The sequence below is a fragment of the Pan troglodytes genome, chromosome 6, assembly GCF_028858775.2.
Source record: "Pan troglodytes isolate AG18354 chromosome 6, NHGRI_mPanTro3-v2.0_pri, whole genome shotgun sequence".
NCBI classification, from domain to species: domain Eukaryota; kingdom Metazoa; phylum Chordata; class Mammalia; order Primates; family Hominidae; genus Pan; species Pan troglodytes.
Genome location: NC_072404.2, coordinates 102562900 through 102586929, shown reverse-complemented (window position 1 = coordinate 102586929; position 24030 = coordinate 102562900). Strand labels below are relative to the sequence as shown.

General features: G+C 35.6%; 1 protein-coding gene across 3 annotated transcripts in view; it reads left to right on the top strand.

The window, feature by feature from the left end:
- HEPACAM2 (HEPACAM family member 2) overlaps window positions 1–21823 on the top strand; it is a 43746-nt gene extending 21923 nt beyond the window's left edge. For 2 of the 3 annotated variants that reach the window (XM_063814747.1, XM_519202.8), the window contains exons 4-10: window positions 1496–1792; window positions 12792–12917; window positions 13006–13030; window positions 13125–13162; window positions 14504–14577; window positions 18041–18150; window positions 21139–21823. In XM_063814747.1, coding sequence (XP_063670817.1) covers window positions 1496–1792; window positions 12792–12917; window positions 13006–13030; window positions 13125–13162; window positions 14504–14577; window positions 18041–18150; window positions 21139–21142 — 674 coding nt within the window. In that variant the 3' untranslated portion in view covers window positions 21143–21823. Of the gene's footprint in view, window positions 1–1495; window positions 1793–12791; window positions 12918–13005; window positions 13031–13124; window positions 13163–14503; window positions 14578–17773; window positions 17874–18040; window positions 18151–21138 lie in introns of all 3 variants that reach the window. The other variant, XR_010158593.1, reaches the window with a different exon arrangement.
- The last annotated feature ends 2207 nt before the right edge of the window (window positions 21824–24030 follow it).

Genomic DNA, 24030 nt, shown 5'->3' with positions numbered 1-24030 from the left:
ATGACCATGGGCAAATAAATTGTTTAAATATCTCTTTCCTCATCTTAAAATTAGAATAATAACATCTACCTCATGGTGGTTGCTCTAAATATTAAATGTTGTTATCTGCATAAGCACTTAAAGTGCCTTCTCATGGCAGATATCCAATAGATATTGGTAATGATCAGCTGAAAGGTGAACATAAGCACTAAAACTCAAAGATTTTTAGACTATAAGCCAGGATTTAGACTGAATGAGAAAACCTATCTAGGAGAAGAATTTTTTTAAATTTTCCTTATTCTCTGAAGAAAGCAATGGGAAATGTGTCTTCACCTACTGGCAACCTAACACCATAGAAATGGTACAATGCTACAGGAGTACTGCAATGTGGAAAAAAACACCAGGGGTTAAGTAGTTAATGATAAAGAAGATGTAATTTTTTTTTCAAATGGAATCCTAATCTTAGCTGGGGTGTGGGTGGGAGGATTTTAAAAATTCTTTAACTGTTAAAATGTTGTAAAAATACCAAACACCCCTATGTCTATTTGCACAGTGTCCCACGTGAAACAATGTCTTTTATAAATATTTACATGGCCTACCCTAGCACTGAGAAGAAAAATAGATAATACTGAAAGTATGGTTGTTAAAGAGAAAATAGTGGCCATAATCTCTTGTAAAAATATTTTCAAGTACAATGACTATTTCAGAAATATTAATGTGTAGAAGCTAAAAAGTTGATCTAATAGACATAGAGAGTAGAATAGTAGTTACTAGAGATGGGGAAAAGTGGGGTGGTGGGGGGTAGCCAAAAGTTGGTTAATAGACACAAAAATAGTTAATGGACAGCTAGATATGAGGAATAAGTTCTTGTGTTCTATAGCACTATAGGGTGACTATAATTAACGGCAATTTATGGTGTATTTTCAAACAGCAACAATGGTAGACTTTGAATGTACCCAACAAAAGGAAATAATAAATGTTTGAGGTGATGGAGATACTAATTAGACTGATTTAATCATTACACACTGTATACATGTATCAAAACATGTGATCAAAACATCACACTGTACCTCATAAATACGTACGATTATCATGTCTCAATTAAAAATAATAATAAAATAAATCAGCATATAAAAATAAGCTAGTCACACAAAAACAGCAAGATTGAATTTGTCTACAAGATTGCAGATTTATCAATACATTACTCAAAACCTTAGCATCACAATTATGATGACAGTATTTGTAAAATTGTATATGAAGTTTCAGGCTTTTACTATTTCAGATTAGTTCAAATCACTATTTCAAATCAAATCTCAAATAATTTTCACTTTCATCGATATCAAAATAAAACATATTTAGGTCCTCATCATTTATTGGGAGTCTAAGCAAGGACCTGCTCATCCAATTCTAAGATGAAAACTTTCAAAAACAGTAAAATGCTACTAAGCTCTCCCAAACTCAAAACCTATGTTGTGATTACTTGTGTTACTTATCTATTTTTTTTATATTGATGCAGATGGACCTTATGGACTTCAAGTGAATTCTGATAAAGGGCTAAAAGTAGGGGAAGTGTTTACTGTTGACCTTGGAGAGGCCATCCTATTTGATTGTTCTGCTGATTCTCATCCTCCCAACACCTACTCCTGGATTAGGAGGACTGACAATACTACATATATCATTAAGCATGGGCCTCGCTTAGAAGTTGCATCTGAGAAAGTAGCCCAGAAGACAATGGACTATGTGTGCTGTGCTTACAACAACATAACCGGCAGGCAAGATGAAACTCATTTCACAGTTATCATCACTTCCGTAGGTAAGTGTGACATACAAGGAAGGGATCCTAATAAAACATGAATGCATGCTGGCCTTGCACTTCCCCTATCTTATACCTAGGTAGAAAAGAAAATCATTGTGGGATTATTCATATATTCTAAAAATCTCTCTTTCCAAAGTTAACTAAGCCATGGTTTCTATGACTCAAAGAAAAACAATTCAAAATGAAATAGGGGAGAAATTCAATTCAATTGTGAAGGGCTATGAAGAAAAAGGGAATTCCACAAATTACTTCTAAATGTGCACTCTTGCTTTCCTAGTTTTATGAACAAAAATATAAGAGAAACAGGCTGTTCATTTAGAGGGTTTATATCTACCACTGCATTAGGTCAGATGAATAAGTCTCCATGAGTTGGGAATCTGGTTTTCCTACTTCTATTTGATTCCCCTTCTCACTGTCTTTCATGGGCTCCCCTTCCTCTTTCACCATTTAAACAGCTGAAATCTATGGAAGTTCACAAGGGGAGTCTCAACAACTTGGAAATTACAAAATTCTGTAAGTCTGTGAAATTTGGCTTTCTCTAGAAATCATCTGATTTTCAGAAATGTCATCAACCCGCAAAGATTAAGAATTACGGCCTAAAATATTGATGTCCACCAAATTCTCATCCTTCTACATCTTCTCTTCTCTCTCTACAGAATGGTTTTATTCTCCTGTATGATTTTCTGTATGATTTCATTCATTTCCATGTCTTCATGTAACACTGGTACATCCCAAATCTATATCTTTAAAGCTCTAAAACCGTACACCCAGCTGCCTCTGGATGTCTCTGCTTGGAAGTGCCAGAAGCACCATACAGGTCCGATATATCAAAACTAAACCATCTTCTTTCCCCCAAAATTGCTATTCTGTCTGTATTGCCTATTTAAGTGAATGGCCCTACTAACTACCAACCTAAGACAGAAAGCTAAATGTCATCTCAGACTCATTCCTCTTGCCTATTCCCTGGTCCCACATTCAGTCACTGAGTTGTGTCCATTTCCTTCCTTCTTATTTCTCAGATACATTTTCTTCTCTCCTTCCTCCTTCTTTTGTCTTTCTTTACTTATTTCTTTGTATTCTCTTCTCCTTCTCCCTCTCCCCTTCCCTTTCCCTCCCTACTCCTCTTTCTCCTTTTCCTTTTTCTTCTTCCTCTTCTATGACTACTTCTACTACTGCTAAGTCCTTCTCAGACTCTCCTTTGCACACAAGTCAAATGCCACTTGGGCAAAATCTGGGAGCAGGTTTGGACAGGACATGGTGGTTAAGGTACCTATGACTGGTGGAAGAACAAGTTTATAAAAGCTACTACTCATTAATATCTTTTCTATTGATGCCTTCTCTTTCTTCACCTTTATAGAACTGGTACCTAGAAAAAGACCCATAATACAGAGAAACTCAATATGTTTTGTTGAATAAGTGATGCAACAATATAATTTCTTATAATCCTTAGGCTCAGTTTTTCAGTATGTTGCCCTTGGGCCATCTGCATCAAGATCACCTAGGGAGGTCGCTAAAAATGTAGCTTCATTAAGACACCTCAGACCTATTGGATCAGGATCTTTCAGGTGGCACTTGAGAATCTGAATATTCAGCACATACAAGTGTTAGAACCACTTGTTTAGTATATTTTATCTCCAGAGTGTTTTGAATTTACTACAAAGTTCCTAAAGAGCCATGAAGAATTATAAGACTATCGCAAACCTACAGGTTGATAAATGTATAGTGAATGGGTTTCTCGTAGGTACTCCTTGGTACCAGGAGGAAAAATCACCTCGGTATTTTGGGATGTATATATTGTCATGGTGGGGGTTTTTTCATATGAAGAAAATGCACTGTTCATTATGATAGCCACTAACCTCATTTGGCTTTTGAGCACTTAACACATTGAGCACTTAACACAATGTGCTTAACACAACTGAGAAACTGAATTTTTAATTTTATTTCATCTTTATTAATTTTAATTTGAACGTAAATAGCCACGTGTTTAGTGGTTACCATGTCAGACAATGCAGCTCTAGAATTTTTACCTGAGTTGCTTCATTTGGGCAGTAGATAATAATATATATTTCTTGTAGACCCAAAAAGCATATGTGTTTTAGGGTGTTATAAATTAAGCACCCATTCATTCATGTTTTAGCACTCACTATGAGCCAAATATTGGAGTACGCACTAAGAATAACATATGAGAAAGGTAATTCCTCCTAATAAGAATTCCTGCTCACAATCTAACATGAGTGGCAAACACATAAACAGCTGAGGTACATCCTTTGCTTTCCATTTTATTAATTTTTTTATAGGCTTAACCAGATTTTCACCCCAGTAGCAAACCAAGACATAATTGTACAGCAAGCCATAATTAAGCACATAAAATAGTAGCAATCCTGGTATCATCTTCAGCTTGTTTCTCATGCTCACTGCAAGTGAAAACATGGCTGTAATGGGTAGAAGTATACTACAGTAAGGCTTTCCCACTGCCTAAACTTTCTACATTAATATTTAGCTAAGATATTCTCATAATATCAGAAGCCCCCAATATTTGATTAAGATCTTATTACCAAGGTCTAAAGACAGCTACAGTCTTAACGTCAGATAATTGCCTTTTGCAAAATCTATAAAACCTGTTTGACCTGTACAAAGACCAAGCATTTGTTATTATAGTAAATAAGAAGAGCAGGTGCTTATTTTTCAGAGGGATTCAGAGCTGTCAATATTAGTGACCTCTTTGTGGCTTTTAGAGCTATTTTCTAACCCCCAAATGTCCACAGAGCTTTAACTCAAACAGCAACAAAATGGCAAAGAAAATGAATAGTATTGATGTGTTTTGTTAAATATTTGTTTTTTCTAAGTTTCAAAGTTAATGAACCTCAGCAGGACAGATTAAGTATACATCAACCTACAGTTATAAATGACCATCACTTGCAAGTATCAGTTGAGCCTACTCTCCATCCACTCTGAGGAGTAAACTCTTGAGATCTGTGGAGAATTTGAAATCATTTAAAAGGTTAAAATACCTGCTTTTGAGATGTTTCCAGAACCGAATTGGTGTTTGGTGTCGCCAGTGAAGCTGTAAGTAAGAGATTAACCTCTTACTTCTTAATAAGGCAAAACATTTGGCTGACCAAAAAGTTTTAGCAATAAAACGTGGAAGCCAAAGGAAAACAGAGCCAGAGATGACTCCAAGTTCACAGATATGGAAAGAAAATGACAAGGTCAGGAAATAATCAGGTTTTATTGGGGATTTTCAGTGGGGAGAGGAAGGCTGGAGAGAACAATTAGTTCTGTGTTTTTCTCTTTCTAAGACTACAGCAAACGGTGACTTTCACCTCTTTGGACTATGATTCACATCTAATTTGAGATATTAATTGACCTTTTTATATCTCCATGGAAATATCCTAAAGAAAACAGAGACAACAGGCAAGTTCACACAGCTAGTAAGTGATAAATAATATCTGAATTCAAAGCCTTTTTTTTTTTTTTTAGATGAAGTTTCACTCTTGTTGCTCAGGCCAAAGTGCAGTGGCACAATCTCGGCTCACTGCAACCTCTGCCTCCTGGGTTCAAGTGATCCTCTTGCCTCAGTCCCCCAAGTAGCTGGGATTAAAGGCACGTGCCACCATGCCTGGCTAATTTTTGTATTTTTAGTAGAGACGGGGTTTCGCCATGTTGGCCAGGCTGGTCTCAAACTCCTGATCTCAGTTGATCTGCCCACCTCGGCCTCCCAAAATGCAGGGATTACAGGCGTGAGCCACCACACCTGACCCAAAGCCCTTGTTTTTAACCACTATACAAACTGTCTCCTTTGATATAACTGAGAATGTTGATGAAACCATATGGTCTTTCTAAAAGGTAGGTATAGGGTCACTTTCTCATCACCTATCCAATTTAATGCTATGTACGTGTACTTTCTCATCACCTATCTAATTTAATGCTATGTACGTAGAGATACTCTGGTTTGTCTACAATGTGTATAATTTCATATTAATGCAAAGTTAGGAAATACTTGTAACTGAAAATAATGTCTATGATACATTTCAAGAAAAGAATAGCTATTAAAATAATAAATTAGCTTTGTGTTTTGCAAAACAAGATTTTATTACCTTAATAATGGACTTCCTTGAATGCAGATGTCCCTACTTTAAAGTTTTAACTGAGCCAAAATTGCTATTGTGACATGCAATGTATAGACAGACAGACAGAGAGATGATAGATAGATAGATAGATAGATAGGTAGATAGATAGATAGATAGATAATGTTTATGGAAATGTAATCATCTGATCAGTATTCAAATGTTCACATTTAATGAAGGCATTCAATTGTATAAACAGAATTCCCTAAGGCCATGTGGGCATAGTTTGAGATTTATCCATAATAGAAAAGTTTTCAATTTGTACGTGATCCTGAGAAAGCTACCATTTTTTACATTTATTTATATTTCCCATCTTTTCTTAAAGAAGAGAACAGGAAAAAGACTCAAGGCAGGAAAATGAATTTACTAATTTTTTCTATCTGGAAATTTCTCAAGTCAAGACGTCTAGGAAATGTATTTCACTTTGGGCCTTTGGAAATGACAATTAAGATAGAACTACAAATCTGACATTCAGACCCTGAGACCTAAGGTGATGTCTCCATGAGCATCCAGCACTGAACAACTGTGTCTGTCAGTGGGCCTATGATGGAGTGTGGAAATGGCACACTCCTCAACGTGGCACCTTCATCTCCGGAGGGACATGAGTCAGCTGCCATAATCAGTGAACAGATTGGATGAGAGAGATCTCAAGACTTCATTTTGATGTAGAAATGGATACACAGACTGGTAGCATATGGCTGTCCTGCCACTGAGTGCAGTCTCAAACAGCAGGGTTGCGATACCATGGATACCACACCTCTTGCCCATATTTGCACTTAACATGTTATTCCATTTTATTTGTTTGCCTAAGGAGGAGGCAAATAGCATTTGCACTATGGCTTTGGCACATGAGTCCATCATGTTTAAATAATGGGGAGAATGGCATGCTATGTGCTAAAGAATAGTATAAACTCTCTGAAAGGAGAAAGAAGGAAGCTCCTGCAAGTGTCCAGAACTGCAGAAGTGATCCCTATACATTCTCTATGGCAATAGGGTCAGAATTTCCTGCTGTCTTATTTTCAAGTTCAGGTTCTGGAAGTTCATCTTTGCAAAAACACTTGCCTGCAGCTGAGACCACAACTGTGCCCCTTGATTTGATCCTTTACATATTTGGCAGTTTTTGCGTGTGTGAAAGGAACAAATTTCAAATGCTGGACCTGGTAAATCTTGTGTGTTCTGGGATAGAGGAGCAGTGTTGAGAGCAGAGAGCCAGAATGCTCTAGAGAAGAGGACTAACAGGAAAGATCATTTCTTCCGAGAAAAGGATTGTCCCTATTCCTCATTCTCCATGGGGAAGACTCTTGGCCTTTGCCACAGCCGTGGTTTTGGGCTGACAGGCACTGGTCACTACAGGAAAGCTCTCTGATGTAGGGCAAACACAGGCCAAGGGAAGAGGCAAGAGGGCAATAAGGAAGGAGCCTAAAGAAATAAGGAAGTAATGGAGGAAGGAAACAGTGGGATCTTCTGTAGGAGAGAATGTGTGCAAATTAGGTCATTTTACTAAATACATATCAAAAGGGACAAAAAGTTAAAAATGAAGGAGAAGGGAACATATGTATCTTATCTAGTCTAAGACATCCAGTCATTGTATATTAAGCCTACTGCCTAACTGGAGAATCACAGAAGTGTCTGGCAGAGAGCTGATGTCGGCCAGAGTGAAGCTTCACTATTAGAACGGGAACTGCTTGGAAATAGTAATTATTAGCATATGTTCAAGTTTAAGAGGGAAAAAACAGCCAAGACTACTCAAGTGTTTTTCAGCAGTTTTGCTGATGGTAAAGCACATTGCAAAAACTTGAATAGAATAAATTAGCATTGAATTCTTTTTTGAGGAGTCTTCAGGGGTTATAGAATTTTGGTGATGGCAGTCTGGCTATTAAGAAGTGAAAGATTTGAAGCACATGAAGTCGTATGTCAGAAAAAGTTAGAGGAAAAACTGATATGGAAGAGCCTACCTACTAATTGGAAAAACCAATCTTTGACCACAGATTAACAGAAAAAAAGTTGAACTTGCAGTCAGAAAAAAACCTGTCTACTCTCAATTCTAGGACTTACTGACTATGGCAAATATTTTAGTTTCTCTGAGACTCTTTCTTTATCTGTAACTATAAATGGTATGAATTTTCTTTTGTAAATGGAAAACAAATTGTACATTTGATTTTATGTATATATAATATTTAATATATATTTAATTGTGCATTATCTGAAAATTCCCTTAGCTAGTTTTGATTTTATTGTCAGATCTAAAATGATGAAATAGAGAATTCACTTGCAAAACGTGGTGCCCAAATCATACGATATATGTTAAATCTTGCCACTCTATTATTTGGTATTTTTTTCAATTCTTTCTTTTTTATTATTTATTTCTTACCAGTTTTTCTGGTTTTTGTTTTTTGTTTGTTTGTGGTTTTTTTGGTTTTTTTTTTTTTTTTTTTGCTTTTTTATCACTGTCACTGTCTCAGAGAGCATTCTATTTGCCTTTATCTTATTGACAACCGCAGTGAAGTATGGGTCCTTCTAAATTTATGTCTTAGAAATGAAATTAACTAAATTTTGTTGGGCTTCCAAAAGTGCACCTCTAGGATGGTAGAGAATCTGGAATCCAGTTATGTAAAGAACAACAAAATGATCTTGGGATGCTGAATCTGAAGAAGAGGATTCTCAGGGGGAGATGTGAGTTTCACCAAACAATTAAGATGACATCATATACAGAGAGGATTTGATTTATTTGTCATTGCTTCAATTGGTAGAACTGAGTAGATTTGGGCTTCATTTGGGAGAAGGATTTTGTTTCTTCTATAATGATTAGGTAAGAGTGGTGGAAAGAGCATGGAATTGTTGTTAGACATTGCTAAATTCAAATTTGAGTCCTGGAGTCTTAGATTTCCCAACTGTAATATGAAACTAATTATTGTATCATAGAAGCAGTAAGTGGTATAACTATTGATTAGAATTTTTAATCCCTAAAGTCTAAAAGACAAATAAAAATGTCTTTTTTTTCTTCTCGGAAATAGAGAAGAAAAGATAAATAAAATTCTGATTAATCTAAATTAGGACAAGAAAGGAGAGAGAAAAGAAATAAAAAGGTAGGAAATATAGAAAAAATAATAAGATTGCAGATCTAAACTGAAATATATTACTAATCATACTAGGTCTTAGTGCGCTAAATATTCCAAGTAAAAAACAAATGTCAAACTGGATACACACCTTATGTATGAAGATACTGAAAGGTTTTAATTAAATAGATGAACAGATAAACCATACAAAAAAGAAAGCTAGCATAGCTATATAGCAGGTCTTCTAATAATGTTATTTCATTTCAACATCATTTCATTATAATATTGATGAGAAAAAATATCAATTCCCACTGGGGCCACTGTGTGTGTGCAGTTTGCACTTTCTCCCCCTACCTACATGGGTTTTCTCCAGGTATTCCAGCTTCCTCCCACATCCCAAAGATGTGCACATTCAGTGAACTGTCATATCTGCATAGTCACTGTCTGAGTTAGTGTGGGTATGTGTGTGAGTGTGCCCTGAAATGGGATGGTACCCTGTCCAGGGCTAGTTCCGGCCTTGTGTCCTGGGCTTCCAGGATAGGATTCTAGCCACCTGCAAGCCTGAACTAGAATAAGCAGGTTGGAGAATGAATGAATGAATACGAATGATTGTCAAATAAAAATTTATAAAGACTAGGATAATCATATAAATGCATGACAATAAATGATGTGATATGAAAGTGCTCCACAAGACTACCAGATTTGTGATGTTAGTTTTTGAACTGCATGATGCTAGGAGGTGCTTTTTACAATTTTCACTTTGTAAACATTTATTCCTTGATTTAACCCATTACCACTACCACTGCCATCATTCACAGATTTACCAAAAATTGAGTAAATAATTATCTTACTTGTTTTATTAATCTTTATTCAATGTATGTATTCATTCAATTTATTTCAGTGTTTGATATTAGAAGTGTTTGGGATCTTTATGTAGAACTCTGATATTTTTCTGACCAGAAATATGTTGTAGAGACTTAGCTCTTGTTTATATCAATTAGCCAATGGTTAAATTGATTTCATTATTTGTTGTTTTGCTCAGTCACAGTTTCCAAGAATCAGCTGATGTTAAGTGAGGACTTACCGTACTGGTATAAGATAATGTACATAAAAATTAGATGAATTAGATAAATTCTTCAAGACAAGAAGCATTAGGAAGTGCACCTAATAAATAGCAAAAATTGACCGAAAAAAATCACAAAGTGGGAGATTTTAACATATTTATTTCAGTAATTAATAAAACAGACAAAAACTCAGTAGGAATAGAGAAAACCTGCCTCACCTAGTTGAAATAATATAAATACTACATACAACAACTGCAGAATACACCCTTTTCATATGACTATTTGTATAGTCATTAAAAACATCAACAAACTTCAAAGGATTGCCCTCTAACAAGAATGAAATTAAACCAAAAATCAATAATAGAAACACCACTAGAAAACTCCCAAACTTAAGAAAATTAAGCAACAGACTTCTAAACCCATAGGTCAAATAAGAAATTGCAGTGAAAATTAGAAAACATTTTGGACTTAATGATAATGAAATTACTATGTTTTAAAACTCAGAAAAATGTTGCTCTATAATTACATTGCCTACACTTGAGGAAATGAAGGAAAAATAGTGGAAATTAAACTTAAAAGTGTATTGTGTGTGTTTATAAGGTGTGTTAAAATAACATATATATGTGCAATTTTTTGAAGACTTTGTTACTAGCATGCCACAGATATAGGGTCCTATTTACATAACTTCATGTAAACTTCTCTGGCTCCCGCAAGTCATAGAGTATCAGAGCAAGAAGAGAACTTAAATGCCAGTCACTCTTGCCTCCTCATTATACTAATGTGAAAATCAAAACCCTGAAAGCCAAGGGGCTCACCCAAAGTTACACAGCTCTTTAGAGAGAACAATCCCACAAGAGAATAATATCTGAGAAAAGGCTAAGATCTCACAAAGAGACTACCCAAGTGCAAAGTGGTTCCAAACTAAAAGGTCAGCCTTCTAACAGTGGGAGAATATAAATTATTCTACAACTTTTTATGAGGCAAAAATAATCTAAAAAGCTTCATGATGTTCTAGTCTATATCTAGGATCAATAAATTGCCATTCTAGTTCATTTGAAGCTGCCTTGCATTTATTTCTTCTAGCCAAGGTTTGAAAGAGTTTAATTTAAAATCTGTTTAAAGGCAATAAGCAGGACACAGATATTATAATCCCATAGAATAACATTTTAAGAATGCAGTTCTCTGAACGCATGTCAGAAATTTATAAACTCCCCATCAGAAATGGTGAAGATTTTTGATAATGAAAAACAACCTTGTCGAACTCTTTAGGACTTAAGGGAAATATGTGAATGGTGCTGTATTGGGAAATTAGAAGAGATAACCGATTTCCATGATGTGTTTACTCGATTTTTGCACATATGATCTACACTACATTATTAAAAGATTCCTGTAAGATTAAGAAATGGAAGTATTCTGGGTGGAAAAGCCAAGAGAGTTAATGTAGGTTCATACTGAGAGAAAGAAAAGATTAAGGCTTCCTCCCTTATTTTGGCTGTTGGAGATCTCAGCAGAGATTTTATGATGAAAGATGACACAGTGCAGGCTGGATATTTATTGCAGAGCTGTGTAGCCACCATGGTCTTTACCACACCCAGATTTTCCAGGCTGTTCACCATTGCTGAATGGAAATGGCATCACATGACTTTCACTCACACATTAATCTGGACAGAGACAAGCAACTGCCATGATTTATTTCCACACCCATATCTGATTCACATGGTAATATGGAAGACATCTGTTACTTTCATTTGTTGGAGGTTAAAACTACTTCCTATTATATAGATTGACTATATAACTAAACATATTATAACCTGAAGCTGGTGTTAACATAGCCACAGTTAATAAGTTGTGTTAAAATTATATTAAAGGGAGGCATCATTAAGTGTTAAGAGTCTGGGGTAACATCTGGACTCTACCACTTATAACTCAAGTGACCTTGGGCAAGACTCAGCTTCCTCATCTGTTGGAAGGGATGATAAAATAATCTCTCCCTGGTAGGATTGTTGTAAAGATTCAGTGAGTTAATATGTATCATGCACCCTTAGAACAGAGCCTGACATATTGTAAGCACTCAGCAGATGTTATTAGCACCGTATTTTATATAGTGATATTAATAAAGGGAATGACTGATAAAGTGAATTCTAGTCAAAAGGTGGGACTTTAAATATTTTTTTGAAAAATCACACATACATCCTATTTTAAGAATTGACATTTCTTTTTTCTTTTTAATTTTTTTCATCATTTATGGTAAGAGACATTTCTTTATTGGCCAAAAATTACTAAAGTGTGTTTGAAATGAACACCTCCCCTCTTGCACCTTTAATCACATACCATATCCCTGGAAAATTCACATACTTGAATTATGCTAAAAAAGCAAAATGGAAGGAAAATGAGAGAACAACTTAGCATTTAGGAATGTAGAGACAATGAGATGAAACAGATCTAAGTTAAGGTGGCAAACATCACTGAGAAGTACGACATGAGATATTGGCTACACCTAGTACAACACAGTCAGTTTTAACTTGGGCAGTGCACCACGTTTCCAATCACAGGTATCCCTAGGGAGTTTAGTGTGTGTTCTAAAATAAGTGCATTCCTTCCATTTGGTCTCTCTCTCTCTCTCTGTGTCTCTAATATACGTGTTTATATATTTTTTTCAATAGCGTCTCATTTAAAATAAGGCATTTAAAAAGTCAAGTTATATACTGTAGCAATTTATTGCTAAAAATATATTTATCTTTTTATTTAGGACTGGAGAAGCTTGCACAGAAAGGAAAATCATTGTCACCTTTAGCAAGTATAACTGGAATATCACTATTTTTGATTATATCCATGTGTCTTCTCTTCCTATGGAAAAAATATCAACCCTACAAAGGTAGGTTAAAATTACAAAAAAAAAAATTGAAGCTGTATATATGTGTACTAAAAAAAACCTTACCATTTTTCTTCTCTCTTGATTTTAGTTATAAAACAGAAACTAGAAGGCAGGTAATGCATCTTTTTCTATGAAAATAGTTGTTTTCCTTAGATGCTTATTCCTCAATTATTATCCCTGACAAAAATACCTATTTTGTCTTTTCAGGCCAGAAACAGAATACAGGAAAGCTCAAACATTTTCAGGTAATGGCCAAGCTGAAAAGGGCTATTATCAGTTTTAATGTATGTTAATTAGTTGTGTTAATATTATTATATGTTATTAATGTAATATAATTAATATGAGCTAAAATTAATATAACAGTCTCTTACCTTTGAGTTAGTGCCTTCACTTTACAAAGTGCTGTCTTCTGTATTGGTTTTATATAAGTCACACAAGTCTGTAATATCAGGCCTGGAAGGCACTCTTAACTCCATTTTACAGTCAAGAGAACTAATAATCAAGGAGATTAAGTCACTTGTCCACAGTCAGTAGGATCAAAGAAATTAGTTCTGCTAATTCATTGATCCTATTATTATTTTGAAAATGCCAAAGGGTTCTATCACTTTGTTCATTCCTAAGGTAGGTTTCATGCTGGCAGCTCCATCCCAAAGAGAAGAGGAAAAGAAGGTTTGGCAGGGGCCAGGATTGCCTCTTTGTCCCCACTGTAACCCTCATTATCATCAATATTGACTGTACTGACTTATTATAAGTTAACAAAGTTTTGGCTCAGGCCACAAAATCACAGGGAGCCAAGTTTCAGTTTTATTTCCCCTCATGTCACCTTAGGAAAATTATTTTTCTTAACCACAACTTCCTCTTCTATATAATAGGGATAAAAACTTCCCCCTTAAGGTTGCTATGAGAATTAAATAAAATGATATAGGTGGAGTGCCTGATATGATGCCTGGATGTGTAATAAATGTGGGCCCTCTTCCTCTTTTCTAGACCTTCCTGACTTATAAGTGACAGAATGTCAGAGCTGGCAAGGGCCCCAGAGGCTATCTGGTTCCTCCTAACCACCTCCCCCGCCATCATTCTATAGATGATAGTTTATGTGGATTGATAGTGTAATGTATTTTACTTTTTATGTATGGGAAGCTTCAGTTAGCTGTTTACTCTTTTTAGTTCTGATGATCTGTTACATCTGTTAGATCTGTTAGATCTAACGGGGTGCAGTAGATATTACGGGTGGATCAAGAACTGGTGTGACCTTCAGGCTTAAACCCTGGTGACCATGAGTCTCTGGTAACTGCAAGTTACAAAGGCCAAGGTTGCCCACCTGTGTGTATTTAAAGATGTAACAGGCTATTCTCACGTCTGGCTTTAAGAATAATTGTTCCAATTCAGTTTCGATTCTCAGCTTCAGAAAGAGTGATTTCCAACACTGCTTAATGGCAATACGACTATAGGCATTAGGAAATGTTAAATTCATTTTGTACCTATACCATTTAAAACAGACAATAAAGATAAGTTTTACAAAGATTTAAAAAACAACAGCAAATCAAGGCATTTGGTTTGTAAGCAGTATTTGTTTTACATTTCAGGCCATGAAGATGCTCTGGATGACTTCGGAATATATGAATTTGTTGCTTTTCCAGATGCTTCTGGTGTTTCCAGGGTTGGTTTTCCTAGTGGCTGATTAACCGAGAAGTAGAATTCTGCTTCACCAGAGGTGTAAAAAGCATTTGTTTAAGCACTGGGCAGTGTGGTCAAATGGCTGCATTACCCATTACTGCATTAAGCAGCGTTGACTTACTCCGTAATGAATGGCATTGCCAGATTTGGGAAGCTAAAGCATCTTACTTCGCCTTTATAAGTAAAGCTAACACAAATAAGGAAGTTATGCTAATTCATAAATAGTCTTTACCTGGTAATCTCAGTGAAGAGAGAACTAACTAGCTTGAAAGTCAAGAGAACTGAATAAACAAGCTGGGCGTGGTGGCTCACATCTGTATTCCTAGGGCTTTGGGAGGCCGAGATGGAAAGATCACTTGAGCCCAGGAGTTTGAGATCAGCCTGGGCAAAGACCCCATCCCAACAAATATTTAAAAATTAGCCAAGCATGGTTATGCATGCCTCTGGTCCCAGCTTCTTGGGAGACCGAGGCAGGAGGATCATTGAGCCCAGGAGTTCAAGGCTACAGTGAGCCGTGATCACACTACCGCACTCCAGCCTGGGCAGCAGAGTAAGACCCTGTCTCAAATAAATAAATACTGAATAAACAGCGGATCAGGAGACCCTAATTTAAGTCATTCTGCATCACTTGGGTGACTGCAACCCATCACTTTACTAAACTCTCTCTGTTCCTCAGTTTTCCCTTTATTGCCCCCTCATATCTTTTGACAACATTGCAAAGACAATTGATCACACCCTTGAAGATACCTCATGCTTCAGAAGGAAGTTACCGTATAGGCCCAAAGTATGCAAGTATACATCTTTATTATTGCCCTAAAGGTGCATGAGATGGCAAGGGAGCTTTCATATAGTTGAAGTCATTTCAGTCCGGAAAAAAAAAAAAAAAAAGATCTTTTAAAGTAATCAGTTTTTCTTAACAGACATGCAGAATGTTTCTGTGAGCAAATCAGATTATTAACATTTTTATAGATTTGTATAGAACCAAGTTTTCCTCTGCTTCCTTATTCTGCTATGAGAGTCCATTTGAGGAAGGGCACCATAAAAACATATTACTTGCTTCCAGGCATTCTCATTTCCATTTGTTAAAAAGACTATTTGCCATTAGGGAATCGTGACTTCTCTTGTTCAGAGGATTCTATCAGTGTATAAGGTTCATCTAGTAAGCTTCCTCGCCACAGAGTTTATTTGAGAAATGTCATGTGAGTAATGGAGAGGGACTGATTGGATTTCATCCTCCCTAAGGGTGAGTCAGTAACAGTCACAGATGAAGCAAAGAACTACTGTGCAAAGGCTTTGCAATACCCTATTCAATCTCAGGCAGGATTGGCTCACCTTCACTTCCACAACCAAAAGACAAAAACAAATATTTGATGGATCAGTTATTTCAAACAGCTTCTCACAATGGTAGAAAGCACCACTCTGAGGTGTGGCTTCAAATTGGAGAGCAGGAAACTGAAGAGCTAAGACTTATAATTGAATTTTTGAATAAGGAGTTTCAGTTTTTTTATTTAAAATAATGCAAACATTTATTCCTAGGAATTCACTGGAAAGGAGTGAGATTTATGTAATTTTAAATCTTACCATGTGATTAATCACTACTCAATTTTGGAGTTTTACTGGGAGGACCTCAATTGGCTCAAAATATTACAGCCCTGAAGAACTTTAAGCAGAGAAATAGGGGCTTTAATTACATAGTAGAAGCCCTGCTTATTTCTATCAGAAACAGAATAACTTGATTTGGAGCCATGTCCATCTTCAAAGCTGCAAGCTCCTGAGGAATCTGCTGAGGTTCTTAATTGGCCATTGCAGGTGCTTTGGGGAAGAAGTGAGAAATCAAGACCAACAACCAAAGGAGGAGGATGAGGACAGGGACATGAGGAGGAGGATCTGCATGAGAAGCCAGAATGGCAGCTATGTATACGTAGCTATGTAATGGAAGATTAGCAGCCAAATGCAATGGCCTTTAGAAGAAAAGGAAAGGTGATAATAAAACCAAGATCTCAAAACTGAACTTGAGAAGGGAAATAAATTAAATTATTAACTTTCTGAGTTTTTTAAAATCAAAATAAGCTAGGTGCCACGGTGTGCACCTGTAGTCCCAGCTGTTCAGGAAGCTGAGATAGGAGGATCACTTGAACCCAGGAGTTCAAGACCAACCTGAGTAACATAGCGAGACCCTGACTCAAAAAAAGATAATCAAAATAATCTCTTGGCATATTGTGTGGTATGTACACAAATGGATTACTTCTGTCTCTACCAATTGCACATTTCATTGTCCATTTAGCACCTCTTTCAGGAGTTAGACAGAAAACAATTGCATTAAGTGAGCAAGTTTATTATTTAACAGCTCTAATATTTGGTTAGGTGAGTAAGTTAGTGATCATCAATAGATTGCTTTTACCGTAGCTCCTGAATACCTTCATACAACAAATATCAAGAGCTGATCTCAAGGATAGATCGTAAACCAAAATTTCCTTGACACAAAAATGACAGAAGAAATCACATATACTAAGGCTTCATGTGAGAACTATAGCAAGTGGAATGGAAATTAGTGGTTTCTAGAAAAACAAAAAGCTAAGATGTTCCACTAAAACCTAGCAGGTCAAATTAACATGAGATAGTGAACTCTTCAGAGTTATCAAGAGCAAAGAGCCCTCGAGGTGAAGGTGTATAAATATGAAGGACTGAAAGTGGACAGAAGTAGGATTAAAATAGGAAGCATTTAGGATGGGGAGGAAAACTAGACTTCGGCTAAATAATTGGGAGGGAGTGTTTATAGGAAGAAGGAAGTTATGAAATATAAGGAATGGGAATTAATAAAACACAAATACCACTTTCAATAAAAATACCTGTTGGTTTTTACCAGCCATAAATACACTATCCTTTCCACATTCACCTAAGCATTTAGTTTTTACAGTCCATTACTACATTTAAACCAAAACATTTTCCTTTGAGTGTTCCACATTCCTTGGTACTGTCTTTACTTATTTGCAATATGATGAGGGATTTGGGCTGTATATTGTTCTTTCTTTTAAGCCACCCTTGCGCACATAATTGGCAAATAGTGTCAAAAGGGTAACTGAGGTATAGAAAAGATAATGATATATGCTATCTGATTCTAAGATGTCCTGATATCTTCTCTTTTGCTATTTTTTCTTTCTATAATATTTCCTTTACAGTACTGCCAGCTTTCTTCTTAAATGAAGAAAAAATCCATAGCTTTGTCAAGCTATCCTTCTTCTGACCTTATAGCTATGCTGCTGCGCAAACTGCCATAGGGTAAGTGCAGAAAAGTGTAGCAAGGAGGAAGTCAACTTTCTAGGGAAGATAAATAGTTCTAATTCTCTAATCATCACTACTGCCAGTTGTTTTCAACTATGCAACATAGTGGGAAAACTATTTACTAGTCTTGAGATAATTTATTTTTAATGTGTCACATTTTCTAGATCCCAAGCAGGTCTGTTCCAGCCTCTGATTGTGTATCGGGGCAAGATTTGCACAGTACAGTGTATGAAGTTATTCAGCACATCCCTGCCCAGCAGCAAGACCATCCAGAGTAAGTACGAATCTGCATTTGATGGTGCTATGGAGAGGCTAAGCATTTAGCTTTTGCTTTCCCCAGAACTGATTAAAAGGCACAGAAGAAAAATACCAAAACAAGAAATTATAGCTTCTGTACATTTGAACACACTTCCCCACCTGAGCATAATTTTGAGAAACAAAACAGGCAAACACACAAATATCTTTGAGGGCCATGCACTTGGGCCAGTGGACTAGATACAAAACTCTAGAATCAACTTTCTCTTGTGTACATTAGTTTCTCACAATATTTCCCCAAGGAATCCACATCTGGGTATGAAAGGAATGTTCAGGCTAATTCTGTAGCCATCTTAATGATTACTTAGTGATTTTCCAGTGGCTATGGAAGTTTTATGGATGATTTGTCACTAAAAATAGGACCAGTAAAATAAAAGCCTACAGAGGGTCCACAGCACAGTCAGCACCAATGCCAATCCTCTTATTCAAAGTAGCCTATTCCCAGTTGAGTGGAACCCCATTGAGGACTGGCCTCTCACCCATAGAGGACAAAACCTGTGCTGAGGACAAAGCTGGGAACCTATTTATCCAGTTAAGCTCAAGGCTGTCACTAAGAAGTCTCCCTTTCCTCCATGCCGTGGAGAAATAAAGCCTACAATCTTTTGAAATAATAAAATGAACTTCTCTTTTTTGTGGGCTATAGCTGCCTGCAGTCATAACTGCCACAGATCATCTTCCATCATTTCTTTGTCACTTATTGACTTTGAAAAGAACATCAATAACCACATACAGAAACTTGCCCTCTGGCAAAATAAACAGTTTCAGCAAAGTAATTCATGCACACTTCTGGGTAAATACCAAAAATAACAGCTAGGAATGAACAAATCCAGGAAAAATCATCTTATGGTGAGGAAACCTAGTGCTGGGGGGACTGTGCGTCATTTAAGGACTAAATAAGTGGCAAGATACTTCAGAGAACCTCATCAGAGAAAATTTACCTAGAGTCACATAAATAAGGAACAGACTGATGGAGTTAGGAACTTCTAGTTTGAAAAAAAAAAATGTTGTAAAGCATTGCATTATCAATCTAGTAGAACACAAGAGTAGGATATTATTACATGATATTTTAAGAATAAAAACTCTAAAATGATACCTAATTCTCTTTACTGTCTATAATAGAAAACTAGGGGAAGTTTGTTTGCTGTTAAATATAAGGCATTGAAAGAATTTTGAGATTATGTCTCCTTTCTAAGATTTAATCTAATTAAAATTTCTATCCTACTTAAGTTCATTTGTTTTTCTATGTATCCTTTCTTCTAACTATCAATTTTTCACATTAGAATGTAAACAAACCAAATGACAACTTGGGGTTTATCTTTTAAGGTTATTAAGAACGAAATAAATTTTAAGTCAAAATTGTGAATATGGCAGCTACAATTTAAGAACACAAAATAAACTGATTGGGTTGTTTTGCGTGTCAAAAAACTGATTCTTAAAAAAAAAACACCCTTTGAAACTAGATGACTTTTAGACAGTAGCAAAATCTTTTGACTTTCTTAAGAATATAAAAGTTTATTTCATAAATAAGATTTGAGAATTGAAAACAAAGCAGAAATGTTCTTTTTCAGGCATTCAAAACTGCTATTTAAAAAGTATTCAAAACCGCTATTGGGACATGCTCCTCCAAAAGGCAGTCACCCTCAAAACCCCAGCTCATGCTACCAGCCCAAACTGAGTGACATCTCCACCTCCCACAGCCTCTCTCTTCTCACCTTCTTCTTCTGTCTTCTCAATCTTTTTTGTGTTTGTCAGTTCATCCTTGTAGATCTTTGTCTTCCAGTGGCTCTCTCTTCTTTTACCTTCATCCTTTGAATGCCTCGTTTTCTGAGTCTACCCTTCTCTTTTCCTCTCTTTCTCCATAACTGTCTCCCTTATCCGTAATATCCTTCTTAAAATTTTCCTCCTCTGTCTGTCTTCCAGCATTATCTAAACGGGGAGCCAATATTTTCTAAAGTGTTATTTTATTTGAATTCAGATTTATGTTACTAATTCTAAATTTTTTTAATAAATAAGTGAAATGCTTCCTTTTTCTTTATCAGAAACTATTTTGCACTTATTTTACTTATAATCACTTCACAAACATTTCCAGGACATTTACTATGCACTAGAGCAAGACGTTAAATAAGACTGGATCTTTTAAAGATTTCCTAGTTTAGTGGGCTGCTGTTTACTTATTTTAACTAAAGATTAGTGATTCTTAGTAAAATAAATATTTCTCAGTAGAATAAATGCCACCTATAGATGCAGAGAGCATTTTTCTTTCCTGATTATCTGTGGTTTTATTCTCCTCTAGGTCCAATTAAATTCAAAGATCAACTTCATGAGTAATGCATTATTATAGGTGGTTGGTGAATCTCTCCCATCTCTTATTCCCAACTTGAATGTGCCAGCTCTGGGGAAAGAATCCTAACTTCTCTGCTTTCTTTTATTTGGCAGTCACTTCTGAGTAGGAAAGACAGCCAAACAATTTTATTCTTTGGCTCTTAGACTGTTGTAAAATAACAGTGTTATTTTCTTTACTTCATGTGTCTATTACCTAATTGGACTGCTGTTTAACAAACTGGTAAATTGGTTTGTGTTCATATTCTAGTACTCAGCCCAATTATTTATTTAGTGAACTTATGGCTGGATGTATTTCAATGTTGTCTATTGACCTCATTAAATGCTCTTGGTAGGGTTTATATTGAACCCAAGACTGATGTTAGTATATTGAAAACAGGACATTCAAGTTAAGTAAACCTTTAGTTTCGAAAGTAAATCATCTACAAAATTTAATAATTGCTGACTCTTATATTTATTTGTTGATAAATGTAATTTTCTTGAGCTAGCTCCAAACATTCTTCTAATCTGTAGCCCTGGAAAGCAATAAAAGAATTTAAAGTTCTTTTACCTGCAGACCTGAAAAATCTATAGAACTGTTTACATATTTTGTATATCTCTTCACTAGGTGAACTTTCATGGGCTAAACAGTACATTTGAGTGAAATTCTGAAGAAACATTTTAAGGAAAAACAGTGGAAAAGTATATTAATCTGGAATCAGTGAAGAAACCAAGACCAACACCTCTTCCTCATTATTCCTTTACATGCAGAATAGAGGCATTTATGCAAATTGAACTGCAGGTTTTTCGGCATATACACAACGTCTTGTGCAACAGAAAAACATGTTGGGGAAATATTCCTCAGTGGAGAGTCGTTCTCATGCTGACGGGGAGAACGAAAGTGACAGGGGTTTCCTCATAACGTTTGTATGAAATATCTCTACAAACCTCAATTAGTTCTACTCTACACTTTCACTATCATCAACACTGAGACTATCCTGTCTCACCTACAAATGTGGAAACTTTACGTTGTTCGATTTTTCAGCAGACTTTGTTTTATTAAATTTTTATTAGTGTTAAGAATGCTAAATTTATGTTTCAATTTTATTTCCAAATTTCTATCTTGTTATTTGTACAACAAAGTAATAAGGATGGTTGTCACAAAAACAAAACTATGCCTTCTCTTTTTTTTCAATCACCAGTAGTATTTTTGAGAAGACTTGTGAACACTTAAGGAAATGACTATTAAAGTCTTATTTTTATTTTTTTCAAGGAAAGATGGATTCAAATAAATTATTCTGTTTTTGCTTTTATGTGGTCTTAATTCTTTGTCTTGTAGAGTAAAAATATTACATAAAAATCAGATTGTAGACATTGGTTTTTTAATCCTTATTTCCCAATGTGCAATCAAGTCTAGATTATAGGGAATTATAAAAATAAAGATCTTGCTCTCTCGTGGCCTATTATTTTAAATAGAAGAAAAGAAATCTTAAAAATAGAATTTCTTTTCTAAAAGTTTCAAGCAAGCCAATGTAGGTACATTGCCCTTCCTGCATTTTCACAGAAGCACGTGGTGAAAAGAAAATTAAGACTTTAGTCCTATGACTCCTTTCTGGTCCTCTCTCTCTACTACCCTTATAAATTGTTCTGTTGGAAAAGTCCATCAGTTCTACCACAAGTATTTTCTTCTACATTTAGCAAAAAAACTACTGTATCTGATTAGAAAAGAAATTCATGCCCCTTGTAAAAATATATGTGTACTTGGAAATGCAGAAGACTCACCATAAAACAATTAAAATCACTTGTAATCTTACTCCTCTGTTAGCATTTCCCCAGATTAGTTATGTACATATTTATTCATACTCCTTCCAATTCCAGAAAAGATTCATGGTAGCTCATATAAATGCATAATATCACAAGATAAAATATGCCCAAAAAGTAAAGTTGATAAGGAAAACAGGATGAAAGAACAATGAGAGGCAAAGCAAAAGCAGAAAGAAATTAAGAACCAGTGTGATGAAGTCCCCTTCATCTGTGAGTATTGTTTCACACGGCCAAGATCATATGCCATATACAGGTATATACCTAAGAGTGGTTTCTAAGCTGAATGCAATTTGTAAGTAGCAGCGCCAAAAAAAAGGTTGCAATCCAATTGCAGGGCCAGAAGAAAGTAAGTCAGTAAGTAAGCCATCCACCCCAGCTCCATCCACCTCTCCCTTTCTTTCTCAGTCTTGTGCCCCCCTCCTTCCTTGGGGGTGTTCTCTTTGCTAATGCATCTCTTATTTGGAGGCCAGACACTAACTACAATGAACTGCAGCTACATCTCTGTCTTCCCCTTCCTAAACCCAACTCTGAAACACTTTAATCCACAGACAATCTTCAACAGCCCTTTCTGAAAAGATAATAATACACTCACATGGTTCACAAATCAAAACTCTATTTTAAAAAAACACGCACTGAGGTAACTGTGTTTGTTCGTTTTGGGGTTTGGTTTGGCTATTTTGTGTATACCTCCAGAGTTTCTCACCATAAACCAAAGAAAATACAAATATATATTCTTATTTTCTCAAACTCATTTTTCAATTACTTGTAATTCCTCTCATTTCTCTATCTCTCTCGCACACACAAAAATACACGGACTCCCTTAGTGCATGGTTCCACTCAAAGTGGCAAGGAATTGCTGAAAGCAGAAATGTGAAAGGATCTAGAATCCAATTAACTTTTGCTGTCATTGGTGTGTAACACCGGATGACTCAATGCTTTTTTAGTCAATGAGGATGAAAGTTTCATAAATTAATCAAGGTTTCCAAGGGAAGTGATGAACCAAAACCCAGATGTTCACCTAATTAACAAATTAATCTTTAAACGCCAGCCTAAAGTTCTTTTCTCATTACTAAACAGAATTGTAGCTAGTGTTAGTTTTTAACTTTATATTACCACTTCTAACTTGGAATAGAATCAAATTCTTGACGCTTATTATTTTTAAAGAGTATATTCTACTGATAGACTTTTATGCAAAAAATTAAAATACCTACTATTAAAATATAGTTTTCCTTGGTTTTCTGATGTGTACTTCCATGTTAATAAGACAATTTCAGTTAAACTGCAATATAGTCTCAGACATCAAGGTCCCCATGATCCTTCAATTGCACTAGAGCATGTACATGAAAAGGTGTTCTCAAAATAATAAAAATTGAGTGACAACACATTACTTAGCATATAGGTGGCTATTTCCCTATATTTTACTTAAACTTATTTTTTAAAAGTTCTTACTTTCTGCTTCTACATTGCTATATATAAGCATGTATATTCCTATATCATTCTTACATAGTCCTCTAAAGTTTGTGTTCAAATATACATTAATATAGATCTTTTAGTTTCACAAAGCAATAGGAAAGCAAAACTATCTTCCTCATCGACACAGAAATCAGACACAGCATTTGGATTTAACAGTGTTACTCTCCTTCCTTCTCATCTCCTAGATACACTGTTTATCGTGATTACCATATTAAGCTTGAAG